The 21,970-nt window shown below is 40.6% G+C and overlaps 1 protein-coding gene across 1 annotated transcript in view; it reads left to right on the top strand.

The window, feature by feature from the left end:
* Nucleotides 1–7,110: 7,110 nt before the first annotated feature.
* Nucleotides 7,111–21,970, top strand: part of FAR2 (fatty acyl-CoA reductase 2) — a gene marked incomplete at both ends in the record, with an annotated part of 79,699 nt that continues 64,839 nt past the window's right edge. Inside the window, one exon of the mRNA XM_084266356.1 lies at nt 7,111–7,299. Within this exon, the coding sequence (XP_084122482.1) occupies nt 7,111–7,299 (189 nt within the window). The remainder of the gene's footprint in view (nt 7,300–21,970) is intronic.

Raw genomic sequence — 21,970 nt, 5'->3', positions numbered from 1 at the left:
AGGGATTGCAAAACTGGTGTCGTTTTTCAAGTCTTGAAGGGTTTCCGGGAGCAATGAGAGTTTCTCCTTGCTTGTCGCTACTTGGGTATGCTGTTATGGTATTGAGTCGGTACTGTTGGCAAACAAAAAAGGATTTGAAATATATTAGCTGGAGAAAAGTGATTTAACCTTCAGGCTTCTAGCAACAACATTTATATTTGGTGTAAATTGCTTGGAGCAAAATCTCTTGTGCGAAGAGGATTATCATCAGGAGTTCGGTTTGACTGTAAATGTGCCCATCTTTGAATCACAGGATTTTATTTCTTTGCACTGTATTAGCATCTGTAGTGCCTGTACAAAGGATGGATTATGACCTTCCTTTTAATTCTGTAGCTAAATGAGAAAAGGTTCTTTATCTCCACCAGTTTGTTATTGTTGCTAGGTTGCTAGTGCTATTAAATAACCATGGAAGTTTAGCAAACCATAAGGATCTTTTAATTTGTCCCTAGATCAGCCATTTTAACATCCTCATTGCTTCATTTTCTGCCTTCAGTGAAATCTCCCCTGCCTCTTCCCAAACATCAAGCGCTACACAAATCTTTATGTGCCTAAAGACCTCTGAAAATACATTACATAACTTCAGTGCATCACGTTGGTGCTAACTGCTTGTTACCAGCACTGTTGTCAAAAATGTTGTATGGTGTTGAACTACAGCCCTTTTCTGATCTGACTCACAGTTATTTATTACTGAAAACACAGAAAATATTTTAAATAAAAATACTTGAACCTAAGCTAAATCACACTAATCCTAGCTGTGAACCTAGGGGTTTCCACTGCAGTGGAACTACCCTGTTTGTGGGTTTGGCCCAGTAAATCAAATCAAAGGAGCTGAGTGACATAACCTTCCTCCCGCTGTTACTGAGAAGCCACAAGTTAAGTCACTATGATCAAAAGAAAGTCACTACTTCAGCTATTGCTAGTGTGCACGGTGTGGGACGCTGTGACCCTAAGGCCACAGCATGCTCTATTACTTCCAGATGTCCTGGGGCTAAAAATAATCTGTGAAATCTCTGAAGCAGGGCCTGGCACTCAACAAAACCTGACATCCATATAAAACATCACAAATGACAGAGCACGTACAACTAATGCACCTGCATGCGCTTGAGATTTCCCTGTGAATCGACGGATGCCTTTATATCCCATGTTTCTGGTGCCCACACGGAAATGAAATGTATAGATGATGTTTATTGCATTCTCCTTTGTCTTTTTTAATGGTTGTTCTTTAGTCATGGAATGTAGCATTCCTTTACTCCAGGAATCAGAAGGTTGGAGAGTTGCTTTGTTTCAGGGAGGACCTTACTCCACAGTGGGGTACAGGTATTGAACGTTTAAAGCTGTTCTGGCCTCTTCATCCATGTGAACGCTGTTATTAGTGGATACTGATTTGCTTCAATCGTTGTGTATGTACTGATGTCAGAAGAAGATCATTGTTTGAATATCCACCTCTCCTGGCTGCCCAAGTGCAAAGATCAGATTGTACCCAACAGTCATAGTCGTGGGATTATTTACTTGCTGATGATTAAATAACAAGAAATTATGCACAAATGCTTTCAGGCAAAGAACACATATTAGGAAGAACTGCATTTATGTATTGTAATTACGTGCATAGCTTGTGAAGTCTCTGTCACGCCTCCTGGGGCAAAAATTAAAAAAGAAAATGATATGAAGACACATTGTTCGGACATCCCCAGTGTTCAATCCATTTGAAACTCATAAAATAACTAATAGACTGAGGAAGGAAATTGATGAGATCAAAATAGGCTGTGACCACTTTATATTGCTTCTTCTGACCTCAGCTGTGTAAGTTCTCTGAAGCGACAGAGGAATTTTTCTTTCTGTGCATGTCCCAGGTTAATTGTCACCCCTGCAGAATCCTGATTAAAGAAAACTGTCTTACGTATGTTGGGGGGGCCCTGTAGCATCTCCCCTATGAGGAAAGGCTGAGTAAGTTGGGACTGTTAAGCCTTGAGAAGAGAAGACTAAGGGGGGACCTAATTAAAGTTTATAATTATCTGAAGCAGGGGATGCAGTGGGAATCAGCCAGCCCCTTTTCAGTGGTCTGTGGGGATAGGACAAGGGGCAATGGCTGCAAGTTGGAACACAGGAAGTTCTGCACCAACATGCAGAAGAACTTTTTCACAGTGAGGGTGACAGAGCCCTGGGACAGGCTGCCCAGGGAGGTGGTGGAGTCTCCTTCTCTGGAGATATTCAAGACCCGTCTGGAAGCCTATCTGAGTGATATGTCCTAGGGAGCTGCTTTGGCAGGGGGGTTGGACCCGATGATCTCTTGAGGTCCCTTCCAACCCCTACAATTCTATGATTCTATGATGGGATATTTGTACCTGATTAAAAATTTACATTCAAAAAGTGGCCAAAAATTACTTTGTCATACTGGAATGTTGCTGTCTGTAGCTGTGTTTCAAAACAATGTTATTTGTCATTAATTGTAATTTTAGTTGAAAATGGTTCATTACATATGATGCATAAGACTCATCTGAACAGTCTGACCTTCTTGTTTGTAGAAATCACATCCCTGCGTAGAGTTCTGAAAATGCACCAGGCATAAGGAAACTCATCAAGTAGGAGATGCTAGAGAGGCCTCTTGTGAGTCAGAAATACATTTACAGAGCTCGTATGTGTATTTCCTTTGCTCTTCCACAAAGCTAAATTTTATTTTTTTTTCTTTTTGTTTGGCTTTCTTTTGTCTTGTTGAGTTGAAAAGGCAAATATCTCGACAGATACGCTTTTGAAAGGGCCACTGTCCTATTTAAGTAGAGCATGGAATACTTAGCAGTGGTTCAAACCATAGTGAAATCCATCCTTCGTTGTTCATGCACCATTTTGCCATGTCTTGTTAACACCCTACAGCCATGGACCTGCCTCAGGCAGCAGCAGTACCAGCCATAAGTGAGGTTCAGATAATCATTTCCCTTCCCATTGCTATGGCTTTGATAGCAGTCTAACCCTCGGCATTACACTGCAGATTTGGCATCATTGAAGTATATGGAAGGTGAGGACAGAGTATTAGTTTTGTTCAGTATCAGCTCGATTATATTTGCCCTTGTTGGGGGAAAGCTCCCCTTCACTCTTCTTTTGAGGATATGAGGGTTTTCCTTTGAAGTAGGAAAGTATTAGGTTGATAGAATTCCCACCTTTCCCTTTGCTTGTCCTTGGCCATATGCCCCAAGCACAAGATCATGGCTTTGTTTGTAATGCAGCACTGTAGATTGTCCTTCATGTCTGATCCAGAGGAGACTTTTACAGGCATCAGTAACAGAGCTTTACCCTTAAAGGGGCTTGGGTACTTGTGTCTGCAGAGATGCTCAGTGTGACTCCTGGCTGGCTGTCCAAAAGGCGTTTTTTTCACACTACGGTTGCAGATGAGTCAGCATCAGTGAGATGTATACTGCTGCAAAGATGCTGTGTTCAGTAAATCAGATGGCATCAGTGATTACCTTCCTGCTCTGATTAGTGCCTAAACTATCAGAGTTGACTGTAATTACTCACTTGAATTGGGCTTCAAGAAGCCTTTGTGTGGACTCTTCTCCACAATTCAGTGGCTTACCTACTGTCACTTTTGGAAGAGACTGGACCTTCAGGCTCTGAAATAGCCTCTATCTTTCTTCAGCTCTATAAGGGTCAACTCATGGCAACTACTAACCGTTCTTCAGGCTTCAATAGCTTTGTCTTACCAGATGCTTAATCCCTTGCAGTTTAATTGAGAGGGAAAGAGTTCATTCCCAGTATTGACTGTTTATTCCTTAAAATAAAAAGTAAAGTGTAAGTTGCTGGGGGAAATAATTTTTCTTCATTTGACTGAGTGTAAAAAGTCAAAAGGGAATGCATATACTTCTCTGTATTTTGAAGTAGACATCCAAAAGGTCAGGTCAGCAGCCGTTACTTGGATCACACACTTTGACCTTAGAAATGCTCTGGTTCCTTAAAATCTCAATAACTTCTTCAGTACTTTCTTTTTAAAGGCCAAGCAAAATCAATTAAAATGGAGAATAGGTTTTGTTATGAAATCACACTTTTAAAAATAAAGTTAAAAAAAGATGGCCCTGAAAAATGAAAAAGTCAAGTCAAGGCTAAGTTGAAAGGAAAATATCTTAGCAAACTTGAATATTAACTGGAATCTGCTTTTCAATTTGGAACCTAATAAAAGCCTCTTTACATTTGCTTGAGCAATTTTAGGGACACCTTTAAGTAGTGTGATATTTTCTTTTTTCTTTTCTATTCTAGTAGGCATGGAACATCTGTCCAAAACAAATGAAGCCCCATTTGTGTAACTCAGAGAACCCAAATGAACCAACATTTGGAAAGCTTAACAGTTATTTTTGCAGTAGTCTACAACTGCAATGCAAAGCACTAATGTTTCGTGATGCAGGTTGAAAATGTTCTCTACTACTGAAATGTGGGAGGGAGAGTAATTCCTGTTAAACACTGTGGTAATCTCCCAAGTTTGTGGTGCAAAGTACTGCATAAATGTACCATTTTTCTAGCAGAACACTAGAGGAGGTTAAGTAGATATGAATTTCTGAATATGAGTTCAAAGCAAGTATCCAGTGACTGGAAGTGGTCCTATATTTCAGCTTTTTTTTTTCCTTATGATCAGTAGACTTTGTATGGCCACTAGTGACTTAGGACTTCTCATTATTTTTTCTCCTTTACAGGCCATGTGTTGTACCAAATTTCATCCGTCTTCTGTCACCTCTGCCTTCACCTGGCTAAACTAATATCTACTTTTGGATTCACACACCCTTTCACAGACTTCCAAATTCTGCAAGTTTCTGTCTTCCAATATCACTCAGATTTTCCAAACCTGAATGAGATGTGACTTTTTTTTATTAGTTAATTATCTAATAGTTTAACCTGTTTGTTTAACTTCCCAAGTGGCCAGCTCTTTAATAAGAACAGGTTTTTAATAGGCCTAGATGAGCCTGATACATTCTTTTAAATTGCAATCTAGGCCATATCTGAAAATAGGCTAATACTGGAATTCACTGCGCCAGAATACCCACAGCTATTAATTTGTAAAATAGTGTCCCTCAGAAGTTATTCTGCTTGACCTACTTTCTAAATTGGATGGCACACCTGATGATTTGTTACGGATAAAGAAATTTGGGGATTTTCATTTGTTTGATGCTGTGTACTGCAGTCCCAGGCAGCACTGGGAAAGAAAAGCAATATTTTGTTGAGTTTGAGTCCCTATTTTTTCTGTCTGTGCCCATTGGAAATGCATGTTCAATGTTTCCATGTAGTAGTGAAGCTATTGTGGAAACTGGTAGATTGGTAGGAATGCAAAGTCAGGTCTGGGTAGATGCGTCAGCTGTAGACCCCGATAATGACAGCACACTGGCACAGGCTGTGGATCACTTTTCAGTGTTGTGAGTGGTAAAGTCTCAGGGTTCACAGTTCAGCTTAACATATTCCTGAGTGTTGCAGTCAACATGGTACTCCTTGTAAGGGTTGATCCGTGGTGCTTCTCTTGATTTACATAGCTGGTGGTCATTAGCTGGTAAGCGGCATCACTCTATCCTGAGCAAGGCATGGGCTGTAGGACAAGCTATATTTCTCTCAAGGTCTAACGAGGGAAGGGAATTTAACCTACCATCACATATAGCCAAGGTTCTTACAGTATTTTAAACTCTTTGGCGGTGTTCGTTTGTGTTAGTCCAAGCCAAGGATTCCTTATATGAAATGATTCTGAATGAAGGCTTGCTGGTTTTGCTCCAAGTTAGGCTACCTCACTGTCACTGAATGGTTTCTAGCTTTCAGAAAAATTCAAAAGGATATTTGAGAACAAAGAATGTTGGAAGACTGCAAAAATGCAGCAAGGGCTGTATTTCTGTTTTGATTTGCATTTTATTAGCATGTAGTTGACTCATGTCATGTTGAGAACAGAGTTTCTAAAGCTTCTACAGAAAAATATTTTTCTGGGGTACCTAAAGATCATTGTCCTGGTTCTTGAATACTAGATTGACAGCTTTCTACTCTTCTTTTTTGTTTTTGTTTCAAATATAGTAGTCTTTTTTTCCAAAACATTTATTTATATTTTTCATGAGCCTTTCCCTTGCAATATAAGTGGTTTTCACTTCAAAGACAGGAGGGTTGGGGTTTTTCCCTTCTGTTGGGGGAAGGGAGAGGTGTTATTTGAAGAAGATTAAGTCAAGCCTTATTTCTCATTTAATCAACTTAGAGTTTGAATTGGGATTCCTGGGGACATGTAGGCCTGAAACCATCATATCTAATTAAAATACTTAACTGGGATACTTCATGTGGGAGCCTAGTCTTGTCAGCCCCCTTTTATCATCAGTGCATCTCTAAAGGGCAGTTCAAACAACCTAAATTCTCCAGAGAAAACATGACATCTATGCTCTTTAGAGTTAAGTGGGATGAGTTTTGGCCTTAACGGCAATAATGGGTGCACAGGAGCACTGTATCTTCTGTGAAGAAGAGCTTTCTTCATGGTTTAGCTTTCTTCATTGTTTTATTCCAAGTCAAGGCAACATGAAAAGACTGTGCACATTGCTGAGTGATGACTGACAAGAAATGCCACAGCTTGGCACAGCGGAATTAAAGTGGAAAACACAGTATTCATACCTCCAGTGTTTGTGAGGCGATCTGTTTCTACTTTGTCTTGTAGGGATAACTGCATATCTTCATTGCTGCCACTTCACAGTGTAGGAGATAACTGCTATTCAGTGAGCATCTACTGCTAGGAATCTTGGTCAGTAGAAGCTGCATTCTAAACTGTGACTGCTGGATGCAGCTATGATATAATATGGAGCATAAGGCTGAACATATTTTTTTAAGCTTCTCAGATTAACCTTTTTAATATTTGAGGTTTAATCTCATAAAAAAGTCTTTTTTTAAAAAAAAAAAATCTTTAAAATTGCCATTGACTGAACTAATGTGAGCTGCCATAGCTGACTACAAAAGGTTTCTTCAGACTTTAGATCCCAAATAACTAGTCTGCATCTTGAATCAAAAGCCCTTAAAGCTTTATTTCTGCATCTTCTCAGGTACCTTCTGCAGGAAGTTAAAGGACAGACAGAACAAGAAAGCACCATGTCTTCAGTCTCAGCTTATTACAATGGAAAGACCGTACTTATCACAGGAGCTACAGGTTTCATGGGCAAAGTACTGGTGGAAAAACTTCTGCGCTCCAGCCCTGAAGTGAAAGCAGTTTATATACTCGTCAGGCCAAAGGCTGGACAATCAATGCAAGAGCGAGTGGCCAACATGTTGAAATGCAAGGTAAGTCTCTGTATTTTATGACAGAGTCTGCTATGCAACCCATTTAGCTGGGTGAAGCAAAGGACTTCTGTTACACTTAATTCATGAAGAAAAAAAATGCCATCTTCTTCTGTATATTTTTGTTGTGTCAAAACCAAACAAATTACACATGAATGAACCCGGATCTGTCCTGGTTTGATGGGTGATGCAGCATTTTACGCTGTAATGATGTAATTGTTTTTCTTCCTTTTTGCATTGCTGTTCCTTGAGAATTAATTGTTTCAGAAGCCTGTTACCTTAGCAGATTTCCTTGCTGCAAGAGCAGCATTTTGCTTTCATGAACTCTTTCCCTTCCTCCACTTTCAAAACTTAAAATCTGAACATTAGCATTCAAAAATAAAGCTGAGTGTGAGCCCATCACACCCTACTCCTTGCCCTTACTGGGGCATTAAATTAATTTCATCAGACAAAGCCTAGTGGCTGTGCATTGCTGCAGAAGGGCATCTGCTGTCTTCTGATGTCAGCCCCAGTTTAACCTTACTTATGAAGTGATAAAATGTTGCTGCATTTGAAAAGGGTGTTTTCCAAAGTTGCTTGCAACAGAACACAAAAACTAAGTCAGACCACTGAACTGAACAGTAGTCCTGGATGAGCTCCATCCACATTACTTGTTTCTGTTGAGCTTTTTGCTTGCTGCCCCAGTGAGGAAATCCGGATCTCTAGTGTCAAGAAGGATGTCAAAGCCCTTTGCTGCATTTAATGTAAAGATTTGTAAGGAAAAACTGCTAGACCAGTAATATAGAGTGGATTTGGCCTGAGGTCCTCAAGGTTCTTAGGAGCTTAGGCCAGTGGTGAGGTCATGAACTTGCTCAGACTCCTCAAGCTCTAAGTGCCAGAGTTCAGGCCAGTGCTCACTGCTAGTGTGAATTTGTACATAGCTGATGTGAAATGAGGGGAAGGGACAGATCTGGCCCTAGTAGGCAAGGAATTACATTGAATTAATCTGAGAAGTGTCAGCATATCTTTAGAACATTGCTCTAAAACTTTGAACAAGACTTGACTGGAAAAGTACTCTTCCTCCTTCTACTGGAGTTTGAGGTAAAGTTGGTCTATAGATAACTTAATTAGAGACAATAGGTCTGGGAGAAGGCATGCATTCTTCCTTTTTGTGGTTTAAGGCATCAAGCTAGAAAAATCTTCAGTATGTCAAACAACAGAGTTTGATTTTTTCTGGTGTGTTTTCAATGTTATTGATTATTTTCATGTTCAGAAGTGTTGTGCAAACCTGTCAAGTGCACATTTTTTCATTAGTTTGCCTTTCAATTAACATTTTTCAGCTGTTCCTACACCTTTCATCACTGTGGGTAATGGTTTTCATCATCAAACAGCAGAATCCTAAATGTGGTGTGTTTGTGTGGGGTTTTGCCTTTTTTTAGTTATTTTTTTAAAGCCACTAAGAAAATTACCATCTTTCAGGCTTTCTATAAGCTTTGTGTGCATTTTATGTATAAATAGTACTGGCTTATCTCTTCAGTTCGCCAACAGATCTTAGTGGAGCTGTTAGCTCTAGGTGAGGTTCCAAAGTAGCTCTTTTATTGTTGCAGCTGTACTAGATGTACCTTTTTTTTTTTCCTAGCATGTGTCAGCAGTTTTAGACATGCCAACAGCAAATAGGACTTGATAACCTCTCCTTGAACCTTTGACAGCCTGCTTCAAAGTGCTTCACATGAACAAAAGGAGGAGGCAAGTGTCTTCAGTTAGGTTCCTGCAGCCTGATAAAAATCCCAAAAACCAAAAAAAAAACCCCCAAAAACCAAAACCCAAACAACTCTAGGCGTGTTCTCACAAGTCATTCAGATCCCCTCAAAGAAGGCGGTGTCTTTTTAATGCTGATCATTTTAAAATCAAGCAAAAATACACCCCTAAAGCGGAAACCTGGCTCTGAAAAGGTTAATTCCATGTGAAAATGTTGATAGAATTTGTTTTGGTTTTGTTTGGTTTGGTTTCTTTCTAGAAGGGAAACTGTTAACTCTAGTAATTGTTAATTTCATCACAGATGAAGAGGGGAAAAATATTATTCTTAATATTTTTGTAGATTGTTTTCAGTTGTCTGTTGTGTAGTTTTAGGACCACCTAATCAGTCATTCACAATCTAGAGACAGTTTCATTTGTAGTTGGGGTTTGCATTCTCCATTTTGGAAACCTCTGCACTATATAAGAAATTAAAAAGCAGCAAAACCTTCTTCCAAGTCTGCAGGCAACATTTGCATTTGACATTTCTGATCATAAGCTCTGATGAAGAATGCATCTATTTGAGTAGGCATGGGAAAATTGAGAATAAAATCCCTTCTCTTCCTTACTTGTACATACATAATTTCTAATCTCTACTGCATTGTTACTTGTTTCCCCAGCAAACTGTTAGATTTAATGTGTCATAGTATTTGTGCCTGGATGTGGGAGAAAATCATTTATTTCTCCTGTTGTATTCTACCCTATGTAATCCTGTCTCCTGAATGATCACATGTTCAGTTTGACAGTAACTCTTCTTTTACGTTATGCTTTAATTTCGTGTCATCCTCTGGAATTTCTCATTTCATCCAGAAGGGAAGTATGCCAGGAACCAAAGGAATAGAGAAAAACAAGTTACCAGGTTCTAAATACTCTAAAACGAACAGATAAAAATAGTATTTGTGATGAAATAAGGTGAAAGCAAGAGAGTCGATTGGCTGGAATTAGTTGCTGCATAAAGCTTAGGATCTTCAGGTGAGGTCCTCTGGGGACTCCTGATGTTTGGCAGTACTTAACAATATTTTGAAAGGAATAGCCTATAATTTTTTGATCTCTTCTTATCTATCTGGGAAATTTTTGTGGTTTCTGTCATATCTACAGGGGTTTCAATTTTGAGGTGTCACATTTGTAAACTGTCTTGTTCATAGTGTGTACGTATGAATATGTTGGAAGATGATTCCTGTTAAATAGAAGAGCAACTGTAAGTTACAAAAGGGTGATGTGGTATGAAGGGGCACAGTACCTTAGTTTGTGCTTTTGAAATGTTTGTTACATGGAATTTTCAAATTCTGAATCCAACGTGGAGAGTAAAATAGAAAAAATAATTTGGGCATAAATCAAAATTCTTCCACTATATTCTGGAGTAGCTGAATAGATGGCTTTAAATGGAATATAATGTTGGGTTTCCTCAGATGTTGTAAAATTCATTTTACATGATGATGTGTTATTGTGTTGATATGAAATGTGTGATGAGCAGATACTCAATTATCTCAGAATCAACTCCAAAATGAGTGTGAGCATGGGGGAATGTGTGGCACCTGGTGACCTTGCCGCTCTATGAAAGGAGATGTTCTATTTTCCAGCAGTGGGTCCCAAAGGGAATCAAGCTATTACCCTGTGCTTAATGAAACGCCATGTCTGCATGGCACAGAGCACAGCTGTTATACAAAGAACCAAATTTCAGTGTATTGGCTTCACCCCAAATGTGTATGTAGAGGTGGATCAAAAGGCAAAGCTTGTCAGCGTTGTTTAATCGCTAGTTGATGGGAGGTGTATATCAGAGGTAGGGAATTGTTTCAGAGAGTACTTCTGTTGTCTGATGCCTCCATGCACAGAACTGTGCAGGAGCGCTTGGAGGGGCTGTCTCAGATTCCCTGGAGAGCAGTTAGTGGGCTGACGCTGAGTCACTGGCTGAAGCTTCCATGTTATCCCTGGGAGACCAGAGCTTATTCTGTGCCCTGTGTGCACTGAACCAAGGCCGCTCGCAGCTGCCAGGCTCTTTCTCGGATCAGTTTATCCAGGGCTCCTAATTAGAAAGATCAGTCACAGTGAGGACTCTTGTTAATGTCTCAAATAATTCAGACAGAGAATGGGGAGGCTGTGGTGCTGCTTGGGAACAGGGAGCAGGAATTGCTGGGTGTGACCAGAAATACCATAAAGACGCTGCTACTTTTTCACAGCGTCCAACCACGGTTAGTCCTTACACTGCCAACCGTTACAGTGCATAGCACAGGCAGACCTTCTCTCTTCTGCCTGTTCCTGCAAAGCTTTGTCTGGAACCACAGATTTTGGTGGGATGGACCACTGAAAACAGCAGAAGTCCAATGTTAGCCAGACACCTTTGCCTTGTCAAATGTGCTATGCTCTAACACGGCAAGACCCTCTATTAGCCCTGTAGATGTCACCAAATCATGCCAGATTTCTCTTTTTCCACCCGCTGTGACTACCCCTTTCTCCACTCCTTCGCTCATGCGTCTTGCTCATTGCCATGTGCAGTAAAAGTTCTCCAGGCTGAAACAGCGTCCCCTAAATCTGCTGCAGTCACTGTCATGGTGTAGGTATCGGCACCTGGATCAAAGGAATGAGGGTTTTTCTTGGCTGATGGAACAGGATCCCAATTGCTCGCTGAGAGGTCTGGAAACCACTAGAGTGAAACAGAGATGAAGATGTTTTCTGGTTTACTCTTTGTTTGCTGTTTTTCACTTTGGTCAGTAGATTATCAGACAGAACTCTGGTATCTGTGTACTAAAGGAAAATATCTGACATTTTACCAAAAATTTGTTTCTTACTGACCCCATGATTTGTCTGTCTACTCTTCTTAAGGGTGGTATCATAACTGACACAAATGCAGGCAAGGGTCTTGAACAATTCTGTGCCTCTTTCCTAAGCTAAAACCATCTGTTGCCTTGTTCCATTTATTGTCTTTTCTTCATTTGTGTTTCTCTTTGAGGAAGGCTGGTAAGGTTTTGCTTTGTACATTATCACCTGATAGTCTGCTTCCTACAGCATAGGGAAGGATCAACAAGATAGTTGGTGCTTCCAGCAAAAGAAGCTTTCACGCTTGACAAAAAAGAAGCCACCCTTAGTCCTGAACTTAAGACTGATTCATATGCCCCTAGTGTCACTTTCTGCTGTTGGATACATGCAGTCTTGCTACTGCTGCTGCTGCTGCTTGGCTCCAGGTTCTGCTGCAACAGGTGCATCTGGAGCAAGCTATGGGCAATGGCATAGCCTTTACTGGGTGCTGTGCCAAAGCTGCAGCCTTGTACTGTGACAGCTTCTCCTCATTTGATGGACATCCAACCTATCTAATTACTCAGGGTGTGGAATCTCACTCGTCAGCTTTCACCTGAGTTGGGAGTTCTGGCAATTGTACCTGCTTGTTCATCTATTCTGCATGCAAAGCCATGCCTACCAGGAGTCTAGTGGAGCTGAGAAGCACAAAGCTCCATGTTCTTATCAATTACCATCAGAACAACTTGGCTTCCTACACCTCCTTTCTTCTTTGCACTTGCACAACTGTCAGCACAGACTGCATTCTGCAGAAGTGCTGGAAGGGCAGGTAGGTAGAAATGGCAGGGTCGTTTTAATATATATTTTTATGCATACTCAGATGTCAGAGGAAAAACCATCATGAAAGGACCAGAGAAAGAAAAATATCTGAAATTGTCCCCTCATTATATCAGTCAGATAGATAAATTCAGGCCGCAATCTGCTCAGGAAAAAAGAATGTATTTGTGTGACCGAGGCAATTCCCAGAGAAAATAGGCTCATGGCACAGTTTCATAGTTACAATGCAGTTGCCATCTCCATCTAATATATATGGATGCTGCACCATAATTTAGAATTTCTCTACATACTGTGTAAGTTAGTCAGAGATGCATTGAGAGTTACAGGTTTAGAGCAACTTTTGTTACGTTTACATGTGACTAATGACATTATTATAAATAATAACTACACTTTTCTGTATATAACAAATATCTTTTCTAAAAACGTCTGATGAGTCTGATTAATCTCAGTGCCCTTTTGCAGATAGATTCCCTTTGGGATGTTTTAATTTAGAAATGTTAAAAATGGAGCAGCTCAGATCAGCAGTCACTTTGAAAACACTTATCCTGTATCTTTGCAAACGTGTTGTTGTATCCGTATTCATTCTTTTAAGACCACAGCTTTATTCTATTTAAATACAAAAGCAGACACAAAAATATGTGGGAATGCATCATTCTCAAAAGATGAGCCCTCATTTTTTAATGAGGCTGGAGAGAAGACATGGGTGACAGGACTGTGATGCAAATTAGGGCCAGAAAGAGGAAGCAATTAAATAATGAGCTTGTTATGAGAATTTACAATGAATATCGAGACATCCAAATAGAAGAGATGTTGACTAGGTTCAAAGATGGCAGAGAGAGAGAGAAGTGTGCTGGAGGGACAGGATGCCATCCAGAGATACCTGGACAGGCTGGAAAAGTGGGATCAGGTGAACCTCATGAAGTTCAACAAAGCCAAGTGCAGGGTCCTGCACCTGGGTCAGGACAACCCCCGTTATCCATACAGGTCAGGAGATGATGTGCTTGAAAGCAGCCCTGAGGAAAAGGACTTGGGAATACTCATGGATGAGAAGCTGGACGTGAGCCACCAATGTGCATCTGCAGCCCAGAGGTCAACCGCATCCTGGGCTGTGTCAAAAGAAGTGTGGCCAGCAGATCAAGACAGGTGATTCTGCCCCTCTACTCTGCTCTGGTGAGACCTCACCTGGAGTACTGTGTCCAGCTTTGGAGCCCTCAACACAAGAAGGACATGGACCTGCTGGAGTGGCTCCAGAGGAGAGCTGCAAAAGTGACCAAAGGGCTGGAGTACCTCTCCTATGAAGACAGGCTGAGAGAGTTGAGCTTGTTCAGCTTGGAGAAGAGAAAGCTCCAGAGGAACCTTCCAATACATGAAAAGTGCCTACAGAAAAGCTGAGGAAGAACTTTTCATGAGGCCGTGTAGCACTGGGATGAGGGGTAATGGTTTTAAACTCAAAAAGGGAAGATTTAGTTTGGATATTATGAAAAAGTTATTCACCATGCCCAGAGAAGTAGTGGAGGCCTCATCCCTGGAGACATTCAAGGTCGGGCTTGATAGGGCTCTGAGCAACCTGATCTAGTGAAAATGTCCCTGCTTACTGCAGAGGGGTTGGACAAGGTGACCTCTAAAGGTTCCTTCCAACCTAATGCATTCTGTGGTTCTATGATTCTAAGTAGGTCGGGAACAGAAGAGTAAGGGAATAAGTTTATGATGTAATGGTGACATCAGAGGAAATCTTCATAATGAAGAAAAACAGTACAGACATGGAAGACAAAACAACTAATAAAAAGCTGCAGTAGTATGAAAACGTAGGAAGAGAACCTGAAGGAATAATTAGAGGAAAAAAAGAGATGAGAGAAGGTCTACAGAGGCTATCAGAAATGGCATCTGGAGAAAAAAAAGGTACAGTGTCAGAAGGAAAGAGTGAGGAGTGGGACTTTACAGTTGGTAGAGGTCAGGGCAATGGGCTGAAGAGCTAGAGGGAATAAAAATGTAATGGAGAACTAGAAAAGGTTGTCGATAAGAATGAGGAGGAAGAGGGAAACCATTTTTTCTGGTATTGTTGTATCATAAATTTTATTTGCTCTATGTTGGCTTTCAGGACCCATAGCAATGCAAGCACAAGTTTTTGCCCAAAAAGTCCTTCAATCTGAATGAAAAGCCTCTGAAGGTCATGAGTAGAAAGAAGTAGTTTAGGGTGATCAGAGAACCCATGGGAGTGAATCAGCACCATGACTTATGAATTATAAAAAGGATTATGCCTGATTTAAAGCCAAAACCATTCTGCCAGTCATCTAGCCCTGTTGAATCTGTTATTTCTCCTGTATCAAGGTGATCATAAAATGTTTGTCTGGTTATCCCAAATTTTGTTAAAAATGCTAATCTTCATCAAGTTTTTAAGAGAATGGGAGAGGAGTTTTTAGGCCTCATTTAAGACAGTATGTAAAAGAAATCTTTTGTCTTTCACATTCACTTTTGATTTTTGTGGTCATTTATTGAAAAGGCAAAGCCATTGATTGACAGGTATCTGTTGAGCTACACAGTTGCTATTCTCTGCCCCTCAGTCTTAATTACATTGCAGAACAGAAGAGGTTAAGTATGAGAACTGCCCTTCCTGTTCTCTCTTCTCTGCAGTTCCTTGAAGTTATGCAGAACTAATATTTTATTTTGTGGAATGAACTCTAAACTCTTTCTTCCTTCAGTCACTTAAATTGTTCATTTTTGTCTTGGGCTCCACCTGTGTCATAATACTACATAGACATCTTTGCAGCCTGAGTAATCCTACATTCCTACATTCAAGAGTCTGAAACAGGTACCATTCTTCAGTTTCAGGGGAAAAGGAAGTCTACTTATCCTCTAATTAAGTCGTTGATACTGTCACAGTACAGTAGCTATTCCCATGAAATTTCATCTCCTTTTTTAATCAGTAGGGAATAAAATAAAACCTCTGTGTCTTTTATTATTATATACAAAAAACCCTCAAAACCTATTCACTTCAGTTTCAGCTCTTCTGTTTCCTTTCTAACTTGTTTTCACACTCCTGTCTGCACCTTTTCACAGGATCACAGAACTGCTGAGGTTGTCAGGGACCTGTGAAGATTGTCTAGTCTAAACCCCTGCTCAGAGCAGGTCAGATAGAGCTGGTTGCCCAGGACCATGATCAGCTGGATTTTGAATCCCCAAGGAAGGAGTCTCCACAACCTATCTGGGCACCCTTGCCCTTGCTCCACCACTCTCACAGTAAAAAAGCGTTTTGTTATATTCAAGCAGAATTCCATGTATTTTATTTTTTGCCCATTGTCTCACTTCCTGTAACTGGATATCCCTAAGAGAGATGGGCCTCATCTTCTTTACCCACTGCTATCAGGTATTCATAAACGTTGGTAAGACCTCCTAAATTTTTTCTTCTGCGCACAGCCTTTTCTCATAGGAGAGTGTCATGGTTTAACCCCAGATAGTAACTGAGCACCACACAGCCACTCGCTCACTCTTTCCACCACAGTGGGGAGGAGAAGGGGGGAAAAAAATCTCATTGATTGGATTAGACAGTTTAATAAAATAACAAAGGAAGAGAATAATAATAACAATAGGAATAACAATAATACTAATCAGAAAACAAGTGATGCAGAAATTATATTGCTCACTACATGCAAAAGGAAAATAAAGCAAAATAATGCCCAGTTTGTTTCTGATAAGTGATCCCACCTCCCCATTTCTCTCTGGAGCATGATGCTCTCTGGTGAGGAATATCCCTTTGGCCAGGCTGGGCCAGCTGTCCTGGCTGTGCTCTCCCAGCTCCTTGTGCACCTGGCAGGGCGTGGGAAGCTGAAAATTTCTCAATTTAGTGTAAGCACTACAACCACTGAGCAACAACTAAAAGCATCTGCATGTTATCAACATTCTCATGCTAAATCCAAAACACAACACTATACCGGCTGCTACAAAGGAAAAATATCTCTGCTGAAATCAGGACAGAGAGTTGCTCCAGTCTTTTCATCATCTTTGTGGCCCCTCACTGGAACTGCACTGTTGTGTCAATCTCTCTTTCGTGCTGCATGTCCCACAACTGGATGCTGCTTTCCAAGGTGGCCTCACCAGAAGTAGTGGGGAAGGTTATTCATTTGTGCACTGCTGCTGGCTGCTAAGTGTTGGGCTAATCAGTTCTGAAGTGCCTCCTCCTGAGGAGGAAATCTCCATCCATTAAAGCTGATTTCCAGAGGACTCTATAGATTCTCCCTACTGCCGCAATGGAGGCAGGAAAAAGACTGTCACCAGGAATTTCAGAGCATCTTATATACAGCAGGCCAAGACTCAGATACTGTTTTTTTCTATTTGTTTGTGTTCAAAGCACAAATAAGTCATGCAGATCACAAAGGCATTTCCCGCTGGGAGAAGATGAGTCCCTTATTACATGCCTTTTCCCCGTATTCTTGCTTGAGTCTCTCCCTGAAACATCAGGTTGTGGTCACTTAGAGATGAGGTTCTCGTGTGTTATCAAAGTAGTTCCTGATGATGATGCCCCTTAAAACCAGAACTCACGGTACCTTGAAGGTCTGGGAGGGATTGTGGCTTATTTGTGCGATGTGTTGTTGTCTTACGACCACAAGTGACACAGTTGAGATTCAGACAAGCCTTGGGGCCTGCCGCTTGACTGCTGGTCACAAGCTCTGATGGGTGGTACAGAAGAGAAGCCTCAGCTTTGTCACTGCCAGAGTTTACAGCTTAGTGCTCCAGCTTTGCGAACTCTTTGTGGTATTCAGCTCCTGGGGTTTTTCACAGTAGTAAAGTCAACTTCTGTTTCTTTTCCTATTAAAAATAGACTGCAGTTTAAAATTTACTCCAGTTATACATTATTTGAAATAGTTACACAGTAAATAACAATGAAATTAACACTATTTAATTAGCATAAATTCCTAAATGAGAAACAAAGGCACAGTGCTAAATGAAACTGTAGCATGAAGGCAAACTGTTCTCAAATGAGTCATTTTTGAGAGCAAAAATGCTTCACAATTTATTCCAAGAGTTTTTGTCTTTTGTTCTGTGAAGGAAAATGTTTTGCTTTCAAAATCTGACATACCAGTTTCCTCATCCTTCGTGTGAAACAGCTGTTGCAGGTGTTGATGTGGCATGTCCGCTGAGACCTGCAGACTGACGGTAACACTGATCCTTGTCCAGGTGCTCAGGCAGTTGTAGGACAAACACAGCGTGAAGTGTGGTGACCCACCATCACTGTCTGACCAGAGGCCACCTGCCTGGCAGCAGCTGCCATCTCAACAAAGCGCTGCCTTGCAGCCCCGCTGTGAGTGAACTCCATCTTTCTCCTCATCCTCTTAGCACAACATGTGTGTGTGATCTTTGCTAGGTGCAGGCACAAAGAATACATCCTGTGCAAAGGATCAAGGCAGGATGAGTTTCTGGAGCTCAGCTTTCGATGTGCCTGACTGCTCAGCTGCCACAGCAAGAGAGTTACTAGTTTCTGTCTTGCATGTCATTGTCCTACACAAACATCCATCACCTACAGAATGATGTGTAAAAGCTGGCCTTTGCTTTTACCTTTAATTTGGGATTTCATAGGACTTTTCCTTGGCCTGGCTTGGAATCACGGTGCTTTTTGGATGGTTGGTTTCTTTACTTAAAAAATCACTGCTTGACATTAAGTAGATAGTGAGCATAACAGGAGCACTTCCAGGGGAGAATACCAACCCTCGAATACATATGTTCCAGAAGAATCCCTCTAGCCAGTTGTATGCTAATGTGTTAGTAATACAATAAAGTAAAAAAGAAAAGAAGCCAAGGAAAAAGGAGAAATCTCATAGTTTCACATTTGATATCTAACAAGAGACATATGCACAATTTAAATATAAATATTTGAGTATTCTGCTAAATTTTTTAAGATATCATGGCTAATTTTATGTGTTTCTTTAAAAGCTCATTTTATCCACAGAATATTATGGACAAGCTGCTAATGCAGTAAAGCCACAGCAATGTGCTCTGCAGTCCAGTTAATATATACACATTTGTATGCACACAAAAGCACACATGCATAAAGGTAACCTCCTTTAAGTTAGCCATCAGTAAAAGCCTAGAGGTTGCAGTCAAGCTCCATTTGCTACTGTATGTAAAATGAAATGCAGTTTCAGTTCTTCAAAAGCAGGGACATTTTGGGACACTTGTAGCCTCTACTTCACACTGTTTTTTTCTTTCATGTGCAAAGGTGTCTTACGGAAGAAAGAGGGACTCTCATCAGGGAGTTAGCAAACTAAGATCGCAGTTGAGTCACGACTTTAAGGGATCTTCATAACATTGCTTGAATTTGCATTTATGCCTACATGCTTTCTGGTTTGCAGCCAGGAGCCAGTTCCTGAAATCAGTAGAATTTCTCTTGGTATCTTCATTTAGCTTTGGTTGAGCATTTCGTGAAAGGTGAATTTCAAAGACATGATGGGCCCAAGTAAGTAATTTGCAGTTGTTTGTTCAATTATGTGTCTTTGTGTTGGATCTTTTTTCCCCTCTGGATAATTTTGTTTCTTATACAAAAAAGATGTGTGTACGAATTTGGTTTCACTGCCAATATTTCATTTTCAAATTATAGTGGTTTAAAGACAATAAGAAATGCTTGATATGGGAATTAAAATGCAGTTAATCACTCTTCTATATCTGGGAAACCAATACTGTCTGACTCCAGAGTAACAGCTTTGGAGGATAAGCAAGCTAGACAGTATCTAGGTTTGGAAGCTACCAAAACCAGGAAGTCCCAATGATTTTACTGGTACTGATGACTCTCATCCACTTCTTTTGCCTGTGTGATTGCATCTGAACTTGACCTTGTCTGTCAAGCTGGAAATGGAAATAGTATCATATTCTTAGCTTTTTGCAAGGGAATAAAGGGAAGAATTAGATTCTCTATTCCACAAAATTCACTTTTATGCTAGTCAGAAATGTCTCCATCCAGAAATTTGTCCCTTTTTATGTGTCAGTCTTCTTGCCAGCAGAAAGCTTTCAGCATTGCCACTACTGCTGTCTGCATATCCCAAGTGGCAAAAGTCTAGGGAGTGAAAGAGAGGTATGAAAGAGGCATGGCAGGAGGGAGCATAAAGGTAAAGAGTTCAGCATGGCATTTTTGAAGGGAACAGGTAAAGTACAAAGGTCATTGAAAAGAAAATCTCCACTGCACAGGCTCAGGAATTTACATCAGTAACAGAAATTGGAGCTATTTCCCAGCAGCTTTTGCCAGCTTCAAGGCCATGGAGCAACATCATTAGAGAAGTCCTGTTGGGCATCCTTTGTAACCCTCTGATTTCTTCTGTATCCTGGTTTTGCTCAGGAACATGGGAGATCAGAGCTTTCAGGCAGCCGCACAGCGTGCTTTGTGTTCACAGTTTTGTCAAGTGACCCGTTCACCAACAAGGCCTTCAGCAAACATGTTTTTAAACAATGTTTGTCATTTTGCTGGAGCCTGTGACTTGGTTCTTGACGTGTGTGAGTTGAAATGATTCTTTTTTGGGCTATTGCACTTCAGAACCAGTCTGGATGCCGACAGAGCTGCTCATGCACCAAAGCTCATAACATGGGTTTGGGTTCTTTGCTTTGAATTGGGGCTGAATAAGGACATCTAACCTCAGGCAACCTCTGTTGGGAACATCTTGGCCTGCAAATCATAGCTATGGAGGCTTACTTTATTTTTAAGTGGGTTGGTAAAAGAGCTATCAGTAAGCTCCCAAAGAGCAGATTTTGCTATTTGATCATTCAACAAAATATAAGATTAAGCTGTGTTTCATTCTTCATGTCTGATTTTATTACATTGTATCCACAGCTCTTTCTTCCATTTTTTCTTAAAGAAAGTTTTTTTGTTTTCCTAAATTTAACCCTGGCCTTCCTTACATGTGTTTTGTTCTTATCTGGCAGCTGACTATGACTGAATGATGAAAGCAGTTTTCTGACAGAAGTCCTTGCAAAGAAATAACCACATGACATTGTGGTTAAAGAGGAAATCCTAGATATAGAGGGACAAAGTCTTTAATCTTCTATTTTGAGTTTGCAGTCAAAACCTTCAGACCTGATCAGTGGATAATACTTTCTACAAAAAATGATGTTAAAATATTGGGGAGATAGGATGGGGAGCGGGGGGAATATTCTGAGCTTTAGGACCCCTAAGTGAGAGCTCCAGCTTGTGGCAGTAATACCTCTTGATATGCACAGTCCAGAGCATTTGATTTTCTAGGCCTACTGCCTGCAAAGAGTCACTGGTCCATGCATCATCCTTCTCCTAGTCCCTGGTGTTGAGCTACAACTGTAAGAGTGAAAACAAATTCAGGGTATCCCTGTATACCAGGATGCCATGGTTACCAGAAGATACTCATAAGGCTATTCATACAGGTACTGACTGCTGCATTATGTTCCAAACCACTGACTGCAAACTGATCCTCCAAAAGATCAAAGAGCTTCAAAATTGGCTAAAGGTCACCTTCTACTGCAGTTCTGCAGTTTCCCCTCACAAACCAAGCCCTTCTTTTTTTTTTTTTTTTTTCATTTAGCAAACCCATTAGGACTGCCAAGTGTATTAGGGAGGATGCTTTAAAAATTATGAAGTTCTGACTTGCATCATTGCATACACAGATCAAAATGTCTGAATTGTGCCAGAGAACCCAAGTGTGAAAATTAGGTTTCTTGTAATTTCCTGGGGGCTTGTATTAGACTTTTTGTTTTCTTTTAAGGGAGCCAAGAGTTGGGGTATTGTTAGTTTTACCCTGTTGTAAATTAAATTTGCTTCTTGAAAGAAAAACTGTTTTGGCCAAGTAGCTTTCCTGTTTCTAGTTAAGTGTGAATGATGGTGTGATTAGAGACAGCAACTGGTCAATGACAGCCAAACATTCAGGGTAAGCCGGTCAGATTTTGCGGAGGGGAACCCTGTTAATTCTGTGAACACGGATGAATCACCACCACACTCTGGACTGTGGAGGCAGCTGTCCACAGCCCATTCTTTGTGACCAGACTCGTGTTTGATCTGCAGAGGGACAGATCACAGGGGAAGTGTTACTGGTCTAGCTAAATATTTTTAAAATCAAGGCATGCCTTATGCATTCTTAAAAATTGTCATTAGAAAGACTTTTGATCCATAGTTGCTATAAGCTTCCACTTTAAAAATCCAAATTGTTAGAAACCTGCTTCCGAGGTGTACTTTTGGGACCAAAGTTTTCCTACATCACAGCACCTAGCACCACGCCATGCCAAGTGGTACCTCATGACAATTTGACAGAGTTTTGTGCATCTCTATTCCTGCCTGTTGTCAGGGCTTGTGACCGTACTTCTCATCAGATCAAATTACATGATTTCCCAT

Source organism: Gallinula chloropus, assembly GCF_964237585.1.
Source record: "Gallinula chloropus genome assembly, chromosome: 1".
NCBI classification, from domain to species: Eukaryota; Metazoa; Chordata; class Aves; order Gruiformes; family Rallidae; genus Gallinula; species Gallinula chloropus.
Note: the sequence above shows the minus strand (reverse complement) of the source record. Positions and strands in the feature narration are given on the sequence as shown.